Below are 17,043 nucleotides of genomic sequence, written 5' to 3' on the forward strand. Positions count from 1 at the left end.
TGCAAACTTTGCTCACATGTGAATGTCTCCGGGAGTTCCTTCCTCGGCTCCTCTTACCCTACTCGCTTTCTCTGGACGCTCTAATTTTCATTGTTGCAACGCTGCCTGTTTTCTGACGACTTCCAACTTCTTATCTCCAGCCCCACCCTGCCCCTCAAGCTTCAGCCTTGCATGGCCAACTGCCTGTGAGATATCTCCACCTGGATGTCCTACAGGCATCTCAGACACAACATGTTCAACGCTGAATCATCATCTTTTCCCTGAGCTGGTGCCTTTGCCTTCTCAGCCATTCTCTGGCTCAGTTGCTGGTTCAGCTCTAATCCATTACCCAAGTTAGGAGTCGTCTTTGATTCTTTCTACTCCCACCCCACCCCCCAAATTTTATTCTTAAAATGGGGCTTGTATTTGTCTCTGTCTCCCTTATGCTTGCAAACTCTGTCCTGGTTTGGGCGAGCTCTTATCATCTCTCACCTGACTTCTGAAAAAGTCTCCTAACTTCTCTTCCAGACTCAGTCCTCTCCCGGTCTTCCCGCCTCAATGGTATCAGACTTACCCATTTGCAAGAGAGATGTGACCCCATCTTACTTTGCTCTAAAACCCTTTGCTGACTGTGCACTACCTATAGGGCGGAGTCTAAGCTCTTACCATGACCTGGCCCTGGCCCACATTTCCCAGGCCCTTCTTTTAATTGATGTTCTACAATACACAGAATTGCAGGCTGGGGATATGTTGAGCTTGAGAGACTCAAGGGAACCCTAAAAAAAAATGTCCTCCTGGCTCGTTTTACAGTAGTTAGTACAGTGCTCACATAGACACTCAAAAATGTGTTGAATTAAATTGCCATTACAAATTCATTAAAAATAGCCATGCTGATAAATCCTGGGATCTGCTCTCTGAGCTATCTATATTTAGACCAGGTCTTTTTTCTTTAAAAGTCATCACCTCAGTTTTTTAGATAGGTGAGTTTAAAGGCTCTTTTCTTCATCGTGTTTATGGCAAACTTTTAAAGTTTGAAGGGGAAAGGGAAGACTTTCAAGCCCATAACAGAGAGGTAAGACTTTTCTAGGTCAGGTAACCTTCTGCATAATTAAATAATAAAGAATATAAGATGAAGATCATATAATAAAGGGAAATTATCTCTGACAAGGAACTGAAAATCCTTTCTTCTTTCGGTGCTGCTGGAATCAAAGGAAACCTGGTGGTATTAGAGCTGGGTAGTAATCCCCCTCGAGGGATTTTTACTTTTTTTTTTGGGGGGGGGGGACTAAGTCAAAAGCTGTACACCTGCCAGAAAACAGAGATAATCATATAAGGTTCATACAACTGAGTCGACTAATTAATAATCACATAACAGTTGTGCATTTGCCCCTTCTGCAGCCAAGTCTGGGCTGATAATATTTTTGTATCCTTCTCAGGTTTTAGCGTGTTCCTGGTAGATGTTTGCCATGTAACGAGAGGCACCATCCAAAACCACTCTTGGGCAAAAGCTACCTGGATCCCGTTTGTTGTCCTGCATAAACATTGGGAAAACAAAATTCCATTTCTGCATGAAGAGAAACACCTGCTTTTCTAATCAGCAGGAACATTTTAGTCAAAACTGATGCACACCAGTTGGGAGATTGTTTACAGATTCGTGGTGGCAACATATTCTCTTTCTCGGTGCCTTGACAGATGAAAGAGGTGCCCCAAGACCTTTCATCTTACCTATGGCGACAAGAGCCCACTGAAGCCGGTTTGTTATGTCTATGATAGAATTCCCACCACAAATCAAAGCGGACACATCGAGATCTTGCTGTAATGATTATAGCAATCCTTCTCAGGTATGTGCGAAGCTATCGTGGGAATGGTTTCATTGAACACCAGAAGATATAAGGCTCCCAAACTGAAATGCTTATGGTTCTAGCACAGCTGATTTTAATTCTCGCTATTACTGTATGACAAATTGCTTTGCCAGCTCAAAGATGAGCATCGAGGAGAAAAATGGTTATTATTAACAAACTTCTGCCCTTTAATATGTTTTGCATGAGACTAATAATCTACTTTTCCCCGGCTTGCTACATTAATCATCACATCGTCCTTTGCAAGGGCCTTTAGATTTCCTTGATCGATTTTAGGAAGCTAACAGTGATTTGAGATGTTGGGTGATAGTTTTGAAAGATCATAAAACATCAGTGTCAGCACCAGAAACTTCCCGAGGTACGAGGGTACAGATTGTTCAAGACTTAAGTAACAATTATGCCTAAGTGATGAGCAGGTTGAGAGACCCTGCGATGGAGAGAGCCAGTTGAGAAAGATGATCTTATCATTCTGCGGTGTAACTGGAAAGGCAAACGCTCCCAGAAGTATTTTAGCTCCAGCGGGAAAACTTCAAAACAGATAAAACTGCTCCAGAGTCAACTGAGATAATCTGGACGATACCTGTGCAGCTTGCCAAGTCAACAAGCATTAGAAACAGGGCTTAAAAAAACATTTATACATGATAATTGCACAGAATTATAAAGTCAAAAGGGGGCCATGATTTCACCTGACAGGCTTAAATCATTGTTATGCAAATTAAAGGTATTTTTATCAGTAATATTTATAAGCCAATATTCTAGTTCTCATGGTTCAAAGAGTCTTTGTTGTAGTTCTCAAATTCCATGACTATTAGTGTCAACTGGTTAATGCTGTGGCAGGAGAGACATGTAATGCAATCATGTGGGAAGGGCATCTTCTGTTTTTAATTGGAGTCACGCTGGAAATCTTTGGAAGACTTCTCCCTTTTTAGGCTCCCAGAGCAACTAAAGATGAAAAGGAAAAACAGATACCCTCCTCTAAAATACTAATTGAAGACACATTATATAAAAATAAGTAAATAAATAAACCTTTTCTAAAAGAGGCGAAAAACCGATCTGTGTGTTGTCTTTCAAAGTCCCCATTTTATGTGGGTTTTGGCAACCTTCGACTTGTTTTTGCAGCCAACTATGATACTGGGCTGGCTCAGCAGCAAGATTATTTCTTCCTCTTCCAGGCTACCTGCTTTTGTGTTTCTAAGTCTTGATTTTTTTTTCTTTTTTCTTTTTTCTTTTTTTTTTTTCTTTTGCAAATAGGATGGGAACTCGAAGGGTGTTATATTTTTTTTGTGGAAGAAATAAATAGACACGCGGTCTCCTACAGGGTAAAAGCTGTTCTGCAACAGCACGGCCAGAGCTTCAAGTTACTAGATCAAACTTAAAATGCCAGGCTCTCTACTGCGGGTGTAGGCTCTCACTTCCTTGAGGTGCAGTTGCACTTGTCATACACAATCACACGCAAAAAATACAACAAAGAGCATTTAGAAGGACGTCGGTGACTTTTGGGTGGCCACAGAAACCTGAGGACCCAAGTGGATTCTGACAGTCATTTTAGGGCCGGAAAGCAGGACCCAAGGACCCTTAATTGTCATCTCCCTAGAGAACCCAGTGACTGCCTCTGGTTTACAAAGGGGAGGGGGGCACTCGAGAAGGAAGGAGTGAACCCATATCTGACAGACTGATCAATGAGACACTTTCCCTCGCAGGCTCAGCAGAATCTCCTGACCCCGAGAGCAAACAACGGGGGCCAAGTAACCTCATCCGCTCAACCGATGTCCGGATGATGCAGGTGAAACTTGAAAAAGTGTGGACAAAATCCAGTTTACAAACCCTTGTCTCATTAAAAGAGCAGAGGAAGGGAGATGAAGGGAGAGAGAGCATGTCACTGGGAGAAGTGGTCCAAATGCGTGGCAGTCTTCCTCCCTCGTGGGGAGTGGCTTCATCCTGGCTTCAAGCCCGGTGAGAGGGGCCTTCCAGAGACCAGCTGTGAGGGGTGGGTGCATGTCCCTTGGGGCTTGGGGGGCGTTAGAGCTGGTATGAGACGGCGGCTATAGTCCGCTTTAAGGTGGTTGGGGGAAGGCTACGGTGATATTCTGTGGTCAGCTTAGCCTATTCTACTACTGATGCCAAATAAACTCATTTTCACCATGAGGTGTTGGGCGGGACTCAAAACACAGGCCCACCTCTTTAACGCACTGGATACACCAATGGAGGAAGGTCATTCATTCGTTTAGCACGTGACATTGTCTTGATTTTCAAACTCCACCAAACACTTTGGCTATATTCTTTGGCCACGATTTCCTATGGGAAGGTTCAGAGCCTTGACGGGCGATCCTAGTTTTTAAGTGTCTACACAGAAACTCATTCTTGTTTGACCTCTTATTTTGTAGGGCCTCCAGTGGTGACTGCCACATGCTCTGGCCAAGTGACACTGAACACATCATTTGCTCTCCTCCTGACATAGGTTTTAATACAAAATAACACTGACAATGCACTTAAAGATACAATGAGAAATTTTTAAAAAATCAAAAGCAACAATAAATAAAGAACCAGTGTAAATACCTCATGAAAATGGCATCCACATGTCCCCTGCAGAAACTCTTTGTATCGCCCCATCGTTATGGTGAATGTGTCAACCACTTCATAGCCATATGTTTTTGCAGCATCCAGAATAATCACATTTTCTTTCCATAAGTTCTGAACTTCACTCTGTATTGCAAAGAAGAATGAGAAATTTTTTTTTATTTTAAAGCTTTTATTTATTTACTCATGAAAGACACACAGAGAGAGAGGCAGAGACAAAGGCAGAGGGAGAAGCAGGTTCCCTGTGGGTATCCCTACATGATAGAAATCATGTAAATATCAGCATTTTTACAGATTGGCTCCACATGAGAAAAATAATTAATTTTACATGCATTTCTTAAATAACGACGTGTTATTGGTTTTTTACTCGAAATATAAACACAGACATTTATGTATCTATACGACGGCAATACATGAATGCCTATGACATACAGCTTGGAACCTTTCCTTGCATGAAAAGTTAGTAGGCTTATTTCCCACAAAGATTCAGTGAAATATTCAAGATTCTCACTTTAAAAGTCAAAAATTTGAAAATCACAAAGGCTATCTCCATCCTTTTGGATTCTCATTCCTTTGGCACTTGAATATTAATTAGAATCTGTTTTGTGCTCAGCTCTGTGCTAAGGGACAGCAATAAGAGGATAAGTAAGTCATGGCCCCTGCTCCCAAGACATCGCCTTCTAGTAGGGGGAACGGATTCATACACATTTACTAAGTCCTTATGGGATGTAGCTACGCCGGCCCCAGGCTAGTGGGCAAGAGGGACGAGCTGAGCAGGGCGGGCCGCTGGACAGTGAGGCTCAGGAAGCGCTTCCTGGGAGCACCGTGAGCTTTGCTGCTGGACGGAGGCAGGGCAACCGAGAAGGGGAGTGCGCTGCAGGGAAGCCAGGAGGGAATGGAGGCCCCAGCGGCCATTCCTCGGCACCACAGGCTTCCCTCCCTCCCTGACCACGTCCAAAGCAACCACGCGTTTGCCAGAAAGTCTAATGAGGTCCACTGCTGAGAGGGGGGACCCCTCCCCCGCCTACTCCAGCTCTGGGATTCCTCATCAGCGTGGCTGGGACTTTCTCAGACCGGCCTCTGGTCCCAGATGCTTCCTCCTTCATGCATCCTTCCTCTGCTCCCTTCATATGGGACGGTCAAGCCCCCACACTGCCTCCCAGAGGCCCCCATACAGTAGCCCCTCCAAAAACATGCAGTGCAAGACTGAGCGATACGCACCAGGCCGGGCCAAAGCTCTTCCTGCCTACTCAGTACCCCGCCCTTTATCCTTCCCAGACTTTCGCCCTAATAAATCCCCTTCTTCTGATAATCCTGTCTGCCGTCTGTTTCTTGGAGAACCCCGGCTGACAGATGGAGGGACCTGCTCCTGCCTTTTCCAAAGGAAAAAAAAAATGCTTTTCATTTTCCAGGTGAAAAAGCAAACCGCTTGCATTTGTTGATCTGACTGATGGGTAAAAGACGCGGTACCGGCAGGTCTCATTTGCTGTCTTCACTGTGCTGACACCTAAAGGAGAGTGCTCCCCCCCCAAAATAAAGGTAGTGAATAGAAAAATTCTTAAAGGAGAAGTCTAGAGGAAAGGGACACATGTGGACTTGCATTATGCCCTCGTGGGAACAATGATGCTCAATGTTGTTTGTAGGCATCTTCTTGTTCAGGTACAAGGATTTGCTCAACTTTCATATGTCTAAGTATGAAAGGTATATGGGACATCACAGCAAGCACTTTCTAGAGAGGCTTCTAGAGAAAAAGGTTGGTTCCTCAGAAACAGACTCCCGAGGTGGGAATTCGCATGCAGGGCCTAACAGGAGAGAGTGTTGGTGGCCAACACCTGTAAGAGAGGCCTTCCGGATCCCCGGGCGTTCTCGAGCCCGTGAGGTCCCTCCAAGATGGCCTAATCCTGGCGCTCCCACTGGCAAGTTGGGGTTCAGGCTGCCGAGAGTTGGCTGGGAGTCCTCCCGGGGCCACGCTCCCCGGGCCCAGGGGATGTGTGTCTCCCGCTGGATGGGGTGATCCGGGGGGAGCCAGATCATCTGACCTACTGCTCCCTCGTTGTGGCAGGAGATACTTTTTTGAGAGTCGGCTACGTGCTGAGAACTGTGTTTTGCACGTGGGGTACGAGAGTGGGCAGTGCAGCCCTCCCTCCCCGTGCTTGCTCTCACAGACGTAGTCTCCCCGGGGAGCCAGGCTGCAAGGACTGCATCTGTGGAGCCACATGAAGATGAGCCGCTACCGTAGGAGCTCATGGCAGGCCAAGGGGGAGGGGCCTGGGAGACTAGGGTGTCCCTCAGGTCGGCCAGTGGGAGCCTCACACTGGGAGGGAGTTGTTCAGGTGGTGAGATGGTGGGACAGTGGGTGCCACAGAGGGGACAGATGTGTCTGAGAGCACGGCCTGCTTGGGACTCTGAAAGCTGCCCAGTAGGACTGAGGCCAGTGGTGGTGTGTGCACTCTTGTGTGCCTGTGTGTGTGCTCATCCATGCCTGTGCCCTGCGCCTGTGTGTGCTCAGCTGTGCATGTGTGTGTGCTCATCTGTGCCTGTGCTCATCTGTGCCCATGCCCTGCGCCTGTGCCTGTGCTCATCTGTACCAGTCCCTGTGCCTGTGCCCTGCGCCTGTGTGTGCTCAGCTGTGCATGTGTGTGTGCTCAGCTGTGCATGTGCTCATCTGTACCAGTCCCTGTGCCTGTGTCTTGCCCTGGCAGCAGGTCTCGGAGAAAAGCAGAGGCAGGGCTTCGAGGGCCGAGCCCCCGTGCCCGAGCTCACACTCCTGCCCGCACGCGCTGTCCCTTAGCCGTGCGGCCTCCTGTCCCCGCCACCGCTCCCGTCCGTGCGTTCCTTGGCCTTGGGGGGCAGAGGCGGACCCCGAGGCCCGGGCAGGGTCCTGCGCCCACGTGCCCGGAGCGGCCGGCAGAGGACACGGCGGGGTCGGCGCCCCCGGGGACCTGCCCCTCGCGCCTGCCCGCCCAGCCCGGCCCCCGCCCCGCTGACCTCGGACCTCGCGGCGCCGCCCCCGCCCGCCTTGTCCCCGCTTCTGCGCACGCGCAGGCCTTTCCCGAGGGGCCGCGCCGAGGCCGTGGGGACACTGCAGGCGGCTCGTGCGCCCGCTGCGTGGACGCCCCGGCTCCACACACGCCCCCAGGCCCGCCCGTGAGCCGCCCCGCTCCCCGCTGCCCGGAGGAAACACGCCCCCACACGCTTTCCCACCCACGGCCCCCTCCCCCGCTCCCCCTGCATGGGACCCCCGCCCATCCCCCGCCTCCCCGTGCCCCCCGCCCCTGGAGGGACCCCTCCCCTCCCTGGCTTCCCCCCACATCCCTCCACCCCCGCATGAGCTCTCCTCCTCTGGCTGCCCCCCCCCACGCCCCCTCCCCTGCTCCCCCACATGAGCTCTCCTGCTCCCCCCGCCCCCCAGCTCCCCCCCCACCGGCTCCCCCCACGCCCCTCTGGCTCCCCACCATGAGCTCTTCCCCGCCTATCCCCCCGCCCCTGGAGGGACCCCTCCGTGGCCTCCCCCCACGTCGTCCCCCCACCCCAGCTCCCCCCCACGACCCCCCCCACCCCCGCATGAGCTCTCCTCCCCTGGCTGCCCCCCCGCCGACCCCAGCTCCCCCCACGCCCTCTCCCCTGCTCCCCCACATGAGCTCTCCTGCTCCCCCCGCCCCCCAGCTCCCCCCCCACCGGCTCCCCCCACGCCCCTCTGGCTCCCCACCATGAGCTCTTCCCCGCCTATTCCCCCCCCCCCCCGCCTCCCCATGCCCCCCCCCGCCCCTGGAGGAATCCCTCCCCGGCTCCCCCCACGGCTTCCCCTCCCCCTCCCCCTATCCCCGCATGAGCTCCCCTCCCCCGGCTTCCCCCTGGCCGCCCCCCATTCGCTCCCCCCAGGTCTCCCCGGCTCCCCCCCATTCGCTCCCCCCCCCCCCCCCGCCCCTGGAGGAGCCCCGCCCGCCCGGAGCTCTCTTCCCTGGGATCAGGCCTTGGTTCTCTCACGTCCCCCTGTCGCCTTTCTCATCTTTTGGAGACTTGCCTTCAGTGTTGGGACTACTTCACTGTTTTCTATAAGAAGCAGTCGCGGCCCTTAACTCCTCCCATTTATAGATATCCCCCCCCCAGAAAAAAACCAAATGATGCTACTTCGAAGACCTTTTTTTTCCCCTTTTTTTACAGCAGTCAGAGATCATCTTCAAAAAAGCTGCTCCTTCCCAAAGTGCGCGTTTCATTCGTGGTTTCAGCGTGAGTCTCTAAAGATGTAGGAAACTTAGTGGGGAAGGCGGATTCCTAGAGATCAGTGGCTCCCAGCACCCCTCGGTCATTCCTGTTTTCCTACAGGGCCTCCCCTTTCTTCTCTATGAGCCCAGAACATCATTCACAACGAGCTAGTGGCAGAGGGTCTCCGATTCCCCGGAATAAGTAGGACTGACCTGAGGTCCTAGGCCTTCAGTGTATTATCCCCTGTGATTTTTATGAAGGCAGCTGAATATTACATAGTAGGTCCTTCTTCAGCCACCAGAAAAGGGCCTGGTAGGAACCATGAGCTCACACAGCCTGGAGGGAACGGGCCTACCTGCGTCAAGAAATGCAGTCCGTCCACTGGGAGATGAAATCCAATTCCCAAAGTTTTGATGATCACAAGGATATTGAATAAATTTTCCCTGAGAAATAATCAGAATTCTGAGGTCATAAACTTTGATTACGTTTCTTGATGCTTGTGCTTACGTAAACAAATACAATGGAATTCTTTTAGAATGTGATGATTGGCGTAGAAGACTAAATTCTCATTTCATATAGATCTGGTATACTTTAGGGTTTTTTCTTTTCTGGATAGAGTTTTGTGTGTCAGTGGGCATGTTTTAACCAGTAGTAAATATAAATTTGGATACTGAAGAGCCAACCTCTCCCTAGATACAAAAGTATCTTGAAACATTGGCAACTGGACTTCCAGTGTGTAACTCTAAACTACAGGTTGCTCTTTCAACAATCTCTTGATAAAATTAGGCACCTCAAGGGTGACTTGTCTTTTCAGCTTCGAAAACTAATGACCGTTCTTGTGGTGGAAACTCACCTCTTCAAAACCTTGTGAATGATCTGTAGGTGATTGGCATTGAGCCACTGAACGCCGCCAACGACCAACACGGTCTGGGCTGTGTTCTCCAGGGGACGGGATCTGAAACGCAGAAAGGAGAACAACAGGTTGCCTTGACGCGGATGGTGAACAGCTTAACCGCAGTGCCCCCACGTTTCCCTGAAGCACATCTAGCATCCCGGTCCAGGACCCCCGAGTCATCCCCGGCTCGGGCTCAGCCGTAGTCCTCGCTGTGTACGCTTTTCGCCCCCTCTGCTAGACGGCGCGGCCACGCTCATCCCGCTGTACCTTTGCAAGAGGTGCTCGAGCGCCATTTCAAAGGTGGGTCTCAGGGCAGGGCTCATCCAGAACTGGGGGTAGTAGGAGTAGCTGACCGGAGTCTTCCCCCCGTTGACGTTGGGGTAGGACCTGGTGCCGTGCACCTTCTGCCATTCCTGCAGGGTGTCGTTCAGTCTTTCGATCAGGTAATACATTATTCCTCTGTTGGTCGAATCTCCAATGAAAAGAATCTATGAATTAAAGACAAATAATTGCTCTCAGATCTGATGTCTACACGGTACGAGAGGCAACGTAAAATGGGTTTCATTTGTTGAAGACGCAGCAAGCCACAACGCCCTGTCTGCAGGGGGCCCCTCGCAGCTGTTAGAACGGACAGTCCGCACGTTCCCCCCAAACCTGCTCCTCCTCCTCTCCCCCGTGTTCCTTGTGACCTGCTGACCCACGTAGAGAGCTCTTTGCTCGGAGCCATGGTCAGGTTCCCGTCTGCCGGATGCCCTTGGCTTCCCAGCTATCTGATGAGCTTCACCAAGTTGACTGATCCCAAGATGCATGACGTATTCAGTGCTGTATGGATGCTCTGGGATTTTCCCCATGTCTTAGAGATTCTGGGAATCCACAGAAGTTAGCTCACTAGAGGTCATGCTACTCCTTGAAGAAAGAGCCAGAGAACGGGAGCAAGAGCTCCTGAACAGCCGTGCGTGTCCCGGGAGCAGGCCCAGGGCCATCTGCCCCGGGGGAGTCCTGCTCATCACCTCCTTCACATTCCCCCCCAGCCGCTCTGCCTCGGACTCCCACCACCCCAAAGCTGTGCTGACAGCTGCCCTCGAGCCCTGCTACACACACAGCACTAGCGTGTGTGCAGATTTCCCAGGGCCTGCTTCCGTCCCCTGTCACACTCAAACGCCTTATCAACTGTCCACCTTCTATAGGATCCAGCCCACGTGACTTAGGTTAAGCCAACAGCGGCGGAATTTTTATTGCACCTCAGACTTTGCAGGGGGAGATTTCACACAGGGCGCTCACTTTTAATCATAATCGGGAGGTTTGAATCATTATTTCCATTTCACAGACGAGGAATTTGAGGCTCAAGGAGATTGAGGACATAAATCTAGCAAACGGGGACCTCAGGAGTCAAACCGAGGCCCTTTGACTCCAAGTGCAGGGTCAACGGCCCCGTCCTCTCCATGCTTCCCCTCGTGTAAGCAGGTCAGATTCCGACTTTTTCGCTGAACGTGATTTGCACTCCACAACATCTGTTTTCCCTTGTGCTAATCCGCCTGGTGAGCAAGCTCCTCCCTCTGCAGCCCCACCTGTGTAAACGCCATCCACCCTCCAGACCCGAGAGAAACACGCGTCTCTCCCAGTGGGTCTTGTCCGATGCCCCAGCTTGTCCAATGACCTTCCCTCCCTCTGTGATTTCATTACATTTTTAATTTCCATTACAGATTTTATCGAAGGCTACATGAAGGTATGGCTATTTGTGTCTGTTTTTTTTTTTTCTTTTTCTCATATCACATCAAGAAATATTTGAGGTCAGAGTCAGGGTTAATTTGTAAATTCTAATTTCCCCCATACTACCATGCATCCACTTTAAAAATATTTATTGAATAGAAAGTCAAAGGGACTTTTGTTAGAGACAATCTTTTTTAATGTCTTTGGACAGGTTTATTTCATTCTTTAGTTTTCTCTCTGTGCTGTGATTTCTCTTTCTGTTAGTCATGCATAGAGTTTTCTTCTCTTATTTTGACAGCAGTCATTTCTCAGGACCACTGCATTTGTCCACGCACAGCACAATGAGTGAGAATCTGCAAATTTTGTTCTTTCCCTGGTAAGTGTATTCAAATAGCTGTGTGAAGAAATCCCCAAAGCATCTCTGATTTGCCGTCAGATCAAACACCGTAAGCATTGCCAAGTTAAACTGAATAATTTAAGATGTCAGGGCTCCAGTCATTGAGCCTCTCCGTCAAGTTCCATTTGGGGCAATAAAATTCCAGTGCGATAAAATCATTTGTGAAATCACTTGAAATTCTTTTTACTGGATTTAACCTGTATAATGATCTGTTTTTCTGGTCTAGATTTCTGTTGTTTTTTTTTTTTTAAGATTTTATTCATTTATTTATTCACAGAGACACAGCTAGAGAGAGAGAGGCAGAGACACAGGCAGAGGGAGAAGCAGGCTCCATGCAAGGAGCCCGACGTGGGACTCGATCCCGGGTCTTCAGGATCACACCCTGGGCCGCAGGCGGCGCTAAACCGCTGCGCCAACGGGGCTGCCCTAGATTTCTGGTTTTTAAAAGGGAACTTTGAATAATGAGGAAAGCTCTTAATTTCAGATACTAGTAATTATCCAGCTCCATTCCTGTTGGTTGGCTGGGGCTGCCACGACGTAGTTCTACAGACTGGATGGCTTAGGCAACAGAAATTCATTTTCTCACGATTCTGGAGGCCAGATGTCCACGATCAAGGTATTCGCAGGGCTGATTTCTTCTGACGGCCTTTCTCCTTGTCTCGTAGATGACCGTCTTCTCCTCGTCATCACATGGTCTTTCGTGTGTGTGTGTGTGTGTGTGTGTGTGTGTGTGTGTCTTAAGCTCCTCTTCTTGTGAGGACACCAGTCACACTGGGTTTGGGCTCCCCTATGAGACCTTGGTTCACCTTCATTACCTCTTTAAAGGCCCTGCCTGCAAACAGTCACATTCTGAGGTATTGGGAGTTAGGGCCTCAGCTTGGTTGGGTGGGAACATGTTTCAGCTCTTCACACCAGTAAAAGATCTTTAAGATCAGCTTTTAAACGACATTGCCACTACCGGTTTCCCGATGGGCTCTTTCCATTATGAGGGTGTGGCGCTGCGATCCCTCCGAGGGTATCTCCGGGCAGCCAGTAAGATCATCGGGCGTCTGTATTGTGGTCCACAGGGAGACATACAGGAGGTTTGAAAATCAAAGTATCTGCATGTTACTGAGAGATGTACATTTCAAGATATTTGGTGTTCTCTGTGGGGTTATACAAAGATGCAGCCCACAAAAAATGTCAGAGGCAGAGAGAGTTAAGGGTCAGAATTCTTAGGTATGGTTATTTATTTTTTTAATTTTTTTTTAATTTTTATTTATTTATGATAGTCACAGAGAGAGAGAGGCACAGAGAGAGGCAGAGACATTGGCAGAGGGAGAAGCAGGCTCCATGCACCAGGAGCCTGATGTGGGATTCGATCCCGGGTCTACCAGGATCGCGCCCTGGGCCAAAGGCAGGCGCCAAACCGCTGCGCCACCCAGGGATCCCTTAGGTATGGTTATTTATTAAACAGACCATCTTCGGGATCCCTGGGTGGCACAGCGGTTTAGCGCCTGCCTTTGGCCCAGGGCGTGATCCTGGAGTCCGGGGATCTAATCCCACGTCGGGCTCCCGGTGCATGGAGCCTGCTTCTCCCTCTGCCTGTGTCTCTGCCTCTCTCTCTCTCTCTCTGTGACTATCATAAATAAATAAAAATTAAAAAAATAAACAGACCATCTTCAATAAATTGTGACTGCTCAGAGGATTCCATCTCTTATGTGTAAAATGGGAAAAATAATAGCACCACATTAGAGAACTTCGTGAAATTTTAATACCTATCTGGTTCCTGGCACACAGCTCCACACACAGCGAGAGATGGCATTGAGGCACGGGAAGGGCACATCGCGTTTTTTAAAGGCACCCAGTGTGCCCTGTGGTGCATTGCTGGGCACTTGCAAGTCATCAGCTTGTTTGGAGGAAATGTCCGAGAAGGTGGGGATGTCTCCGTCACAGCTCTTGCCGGGCCAGCCCTGCCACAGATCCCCAGTAGGACTCCCAGGGCCGCTGGTGGAACTGGAGCTCTGCACGGAGAGCTGGAGGAGATGTCGCCGCCCTGAGCGGACCAACACTCTCAGAACCATCCCGGGCACCTCCATCCCCGACCCGTGACCAGCAAGAGCTGCAGGGATGGGAGGAGGAAGCCGCACCACCAACATTCTCGTGACATGGGCCAAATCGCAAACAACCAGATAGCATTTTTCAAGTCTGGTGGATGCTACTCTGGGAAGACTATTTCCTGGAGATTTTTTTTTTTCTCCCGGTGCCTTTCTAGTCACAGAAGAGAGAAACGATGAATATAACTAAAATAGAAATGCACTTGTGATGTTAAGATGGCCTGTTCTGAAGGGGAAGCGGTTTTTGGAAGAGGTGGATTGGTATCCCTACCTGAAAGATTTCTAACTTCAAAAGGTCAGCTGCTCTAAGTGCACTTACACAATTTAGAAACAACATCCGGAAATAGAGTGTTTTTTTTTTTTTTTCCCCCAGTTACATGGCTCATGTTCAATCTTTCTATATCTTAGATCATTCAATTTGGGGGAATTTTCAAAAAGGTTGACTTTAAAAGGCCTAAATTCCCATAACAAATATCCATAACTGGCCATACAATTTGTAAATACCTCCTCTCTCCAGTGAGTATCATTGCCTTACACTCGCATGCACAGGTGCTGGTTGGCAAAGGGAATTAAAGAAAAAAAAATGTGATCATTAAATACAAATAACCGGTAAGCAATTATAAAAATAACCAGTGTCAGCCATAAAACATCAAAATAGCTAGTTTTCTCCCCCTACCGAAAGAAAGGCCCCTGCAATCCTATGAGCTCAGGGAGATGAACCCTCTCCCATAGGACTGTGTAAGCACCATGAGGGAGACGTTTTGTCTTCTTTCTTTTCAACCGCTGAATCCCAAATTTCAGAAGAGTGCCTGGCATAGAAGTCGGCTCTCATGTGTTAGATGGCTGAAGGTTGTGTGTGTACATTGGCAAATTTTAAGGAATTCCACTTCTAGGAAATATTTAAGGATGTCTATTACAATATGTTTTAAAAGCAAAATAAATTGGAAGCAGTAAGGACGTCTACCAGATTACTTATATTAAGGGCTGATCATACACTTGAAGTTTTTCATCTTTTACCAATTATATTGTAATATGGATATACTGTAATGGGGAAGATTTCAGTTAACTTTTATAAAGAGCTAGTTACAGTCAGCATATAAGTAACGATTGCATTTTTGTGAAAGAAAAGCATATGGATGTGTAGAAAGGGTCATGGGAAGTTACCCGGGATTATTTTGAAGGGGAAGATGTAACTGTTTATTCTGTTTTCTCAAATGAACGATACTGGCTTTTTATGACAATAATAAAAAAATAATTAAAAAAAAACCACAAAAGCAGCAACAGCGGCAGCGATAACAGTAAACCCATTTTGTTCAAGAATGTTTTGAAAATTCGCATCAAACTAATCAGCCTTAAATTTTCTCTCTCCTTTTGTGAAACAATGGCTTCAGGGTTGGCAAATAAACCCATCACTGGAATCGAGGGAGGCCTATTTCGGATTCCGGGGGCAACTTTCTTCCCGGGATTGGATGGCACTTGTCGCTGCAGCAAGCGGGGGGCCGGCCTCCCATGAGGTGGGGTCTGCAGAGGAGGAACCGCCTGTGCCTGCCTGTGCCTGGGAGGCCGCCCCTCAGCTCCTGGCCGGATGCAAAGATGTGTTGGGGAGTTTCATACGCGTCCTATTCCTGAGACTCAGCAGCAGGTTCACGCAGGCTGACATTTTTCCGACTGTTTTTCACACCTCCGTGGACCAGAGGGCCTAGAAGCACATCATGTTCCCAGGCTCTGAGGAAGCTTGGGGCTTATTCAAAAGTCACCTTATTAAAAACACGTGGAATGGTTTAATCATCTTTTTCGTTTCCTAATGTGATGCAGTCCCTGTAGGAGGTGGGGTAGCTGCTGCGGTAACCAATAGGGCCCCAAGAAGTACGACGGCCCAAACACACCTCAGGTACGTTTCTCCCTCTGGAAAACCATCGGGGGGGGGGGGGGGGGAGGTGGGAAGGGTTCTAGGCAGGTGTACATGCGGGGTGCATAGGGCCCCTGCAGCATCAAACTGTGCCCCCTTCACTTAGGGTCCTGGAGAGCTTCGTGGGATCGATGTCCAGTGGAGGGAGGGGGGAGGCGAGGGCTACGGGCCTGTTCCTTGGCCCCCTCGCCAGCTGGGCATGCATCCCCCACTGAGAATGGCATCCTGCATCCTGCATCCCACATCCTGCATCCCACATCCCGCATCCTGCATCCTGCATCCTGCTGCAGCCCGGCGGTGCAGGGGAGCCTGGAAGGGGTCGCCAAGCTACACTGGCCAGGAAGGGGAAGACAGGGGTTTGACGCACGCCTAGCTGGCCTTCACCGCCTTCTCCTACATGCTGTCCTTCTGTGGGAAACACTAGAACCTAAATTCGGATTTTTCCCACGTGTGAATTAGCAAAAGTATGGAACTTAGGAAAGGTTGAATTTATATAGTCCACAGGATGCCTAAAAAGACGTCTATGAAAAATCAGTCCCTGAGGCAAACCATAGCCCAAAGTATTGCTATTACTCGCATCAGCGAAAGTGCATCCAATAATGCGAATTTTTGAGTGAAATAGAAAATAAAATGGCTTTCACTTCATTTACCATGAATGAAGGGCATGAACAATGGTGATAACTTTTCCTTTTTTTTAAGATTTTTATGTATTTATGTGATGGAGAGAGAGTGAGAGCGCACAAGCAGGGGGAGCAGCGGAGGCAGAGGGAGAAGCAGGCTCCCATCACTCGGGGAGCGCGGGGCAGGCTCGGTCCAGGACCTGGGGTCACGCCCTGGGCCCCCGCGCCCCCGGTGGTGATCCTTAAGCAGCAGACGGTGTACCCCGCTCCGTGCTCCCTGCAGGGTCATCGGGAGCAACCAGGTGGAGGCCCCACAGCAGGGGAGGAGGGGAGGGGGAGGGGAGGGGAGGGGAGGGGAGGGGCGGGGGGAGGGGAGGGGAGGGGAGGGGAGGGGCGGGGGGAGGGCAGCGGCAGCAGCCCCTGGCTCACCGTGAGGCTGGACGAGAGAGCTGGCTTGCCGTTGCCGTGCGGGCTCGCCCTCCCCCTCCCCTCTCGTGGGCTCGGTCTCCAGCCGCCCCGGGGGCAGGGCTATTTCTGCGGGAGGCGCCCAGGTGGGCCGGCGCGGCCCGCAGGTGCTCACCGGAACCTTCCAGAAGGTTGGCCCCGGGGCGGGCCACGCGGGCAACGCCAGCCCACGGCAGCCAGCACGTCGAGGCCAAGGGGCGCCGCCGAGGAGGCTCCGGGAGGTCCAGGCCCCGCGCCGAGCCCCCGCAGCCCCCGCAGCCCGCGCACGTGCATCCCTGGGCGAGGCTGGCGGTCGGTCGGCGCCCGCAGGAGCCCAGGCCCGAAGGATGC

At 50.3% G+C, this 17,043-nt stretch overlaps 1 protein-coding gene and 1 long non-coding RNA gene across 3 annotated transcripts in view; one reads left to right on the forward strand and one right to left on the reverse strand.

The window, feature by feature from the left end:
• Positions 1-17,043, reverse strand: part of CPED1 (cadherin like and PC-esterase domain containing 1) — a 260,855-nt gene that overhangs the window by 12,603 nt on the left and 231,209 nt on the right. For both annotated transcript variants that reach the window (XM_072783304.1, XM_072783303.1), the window contains exons 18-21: positions 9,784-10,004; positions 9,475-9,576; positions 8,977-9,064; positions 4,395-4,541 (exon numbers count right to left, since the gene is read on the reverse strand). In XM_072783304.1, the coding sequence (XP_072639405.1) occupies positions 4,395-4,541; positions 8,977-9,064; positions 9,475-9,576; positions 9,784-10,004 (558 nt within the window). The remainder of the gene's footprint in view (positions 1-4,394; positions 4,542-8,976; positions 9,065-9,474; positions 9,577-9,783; positions 10,005-17,043) is intronic.
• LOC140608572 (uncharacterized) lies at positions 9,037-15,500 on the forward strand. Its single transcript, XR_012010550.1, has 4 exons — positions 9,037-11,242; positions 11,525-11,602; positions 11,901-12,239; positions 15,111-15,500. It is a non-coding gene; the product is annotated as an uncharacterized lncRNA (long non-coding RNA).

The sequence above is a fragment of the Canis lupus genome, chromosome 18 (genome assembly GCF_048164855.1).
Source record: "Canis lupus baileyi chromosome 18, mCanLup2.hap1, whole genome shotgun sequence".
Classification (NCBI taxonomy): domain Eukaryota; kingdom Metazoa; phylum Chordata; class Mammalia; order Carnivora; family Canidae; genus Canis; species Canis lupus.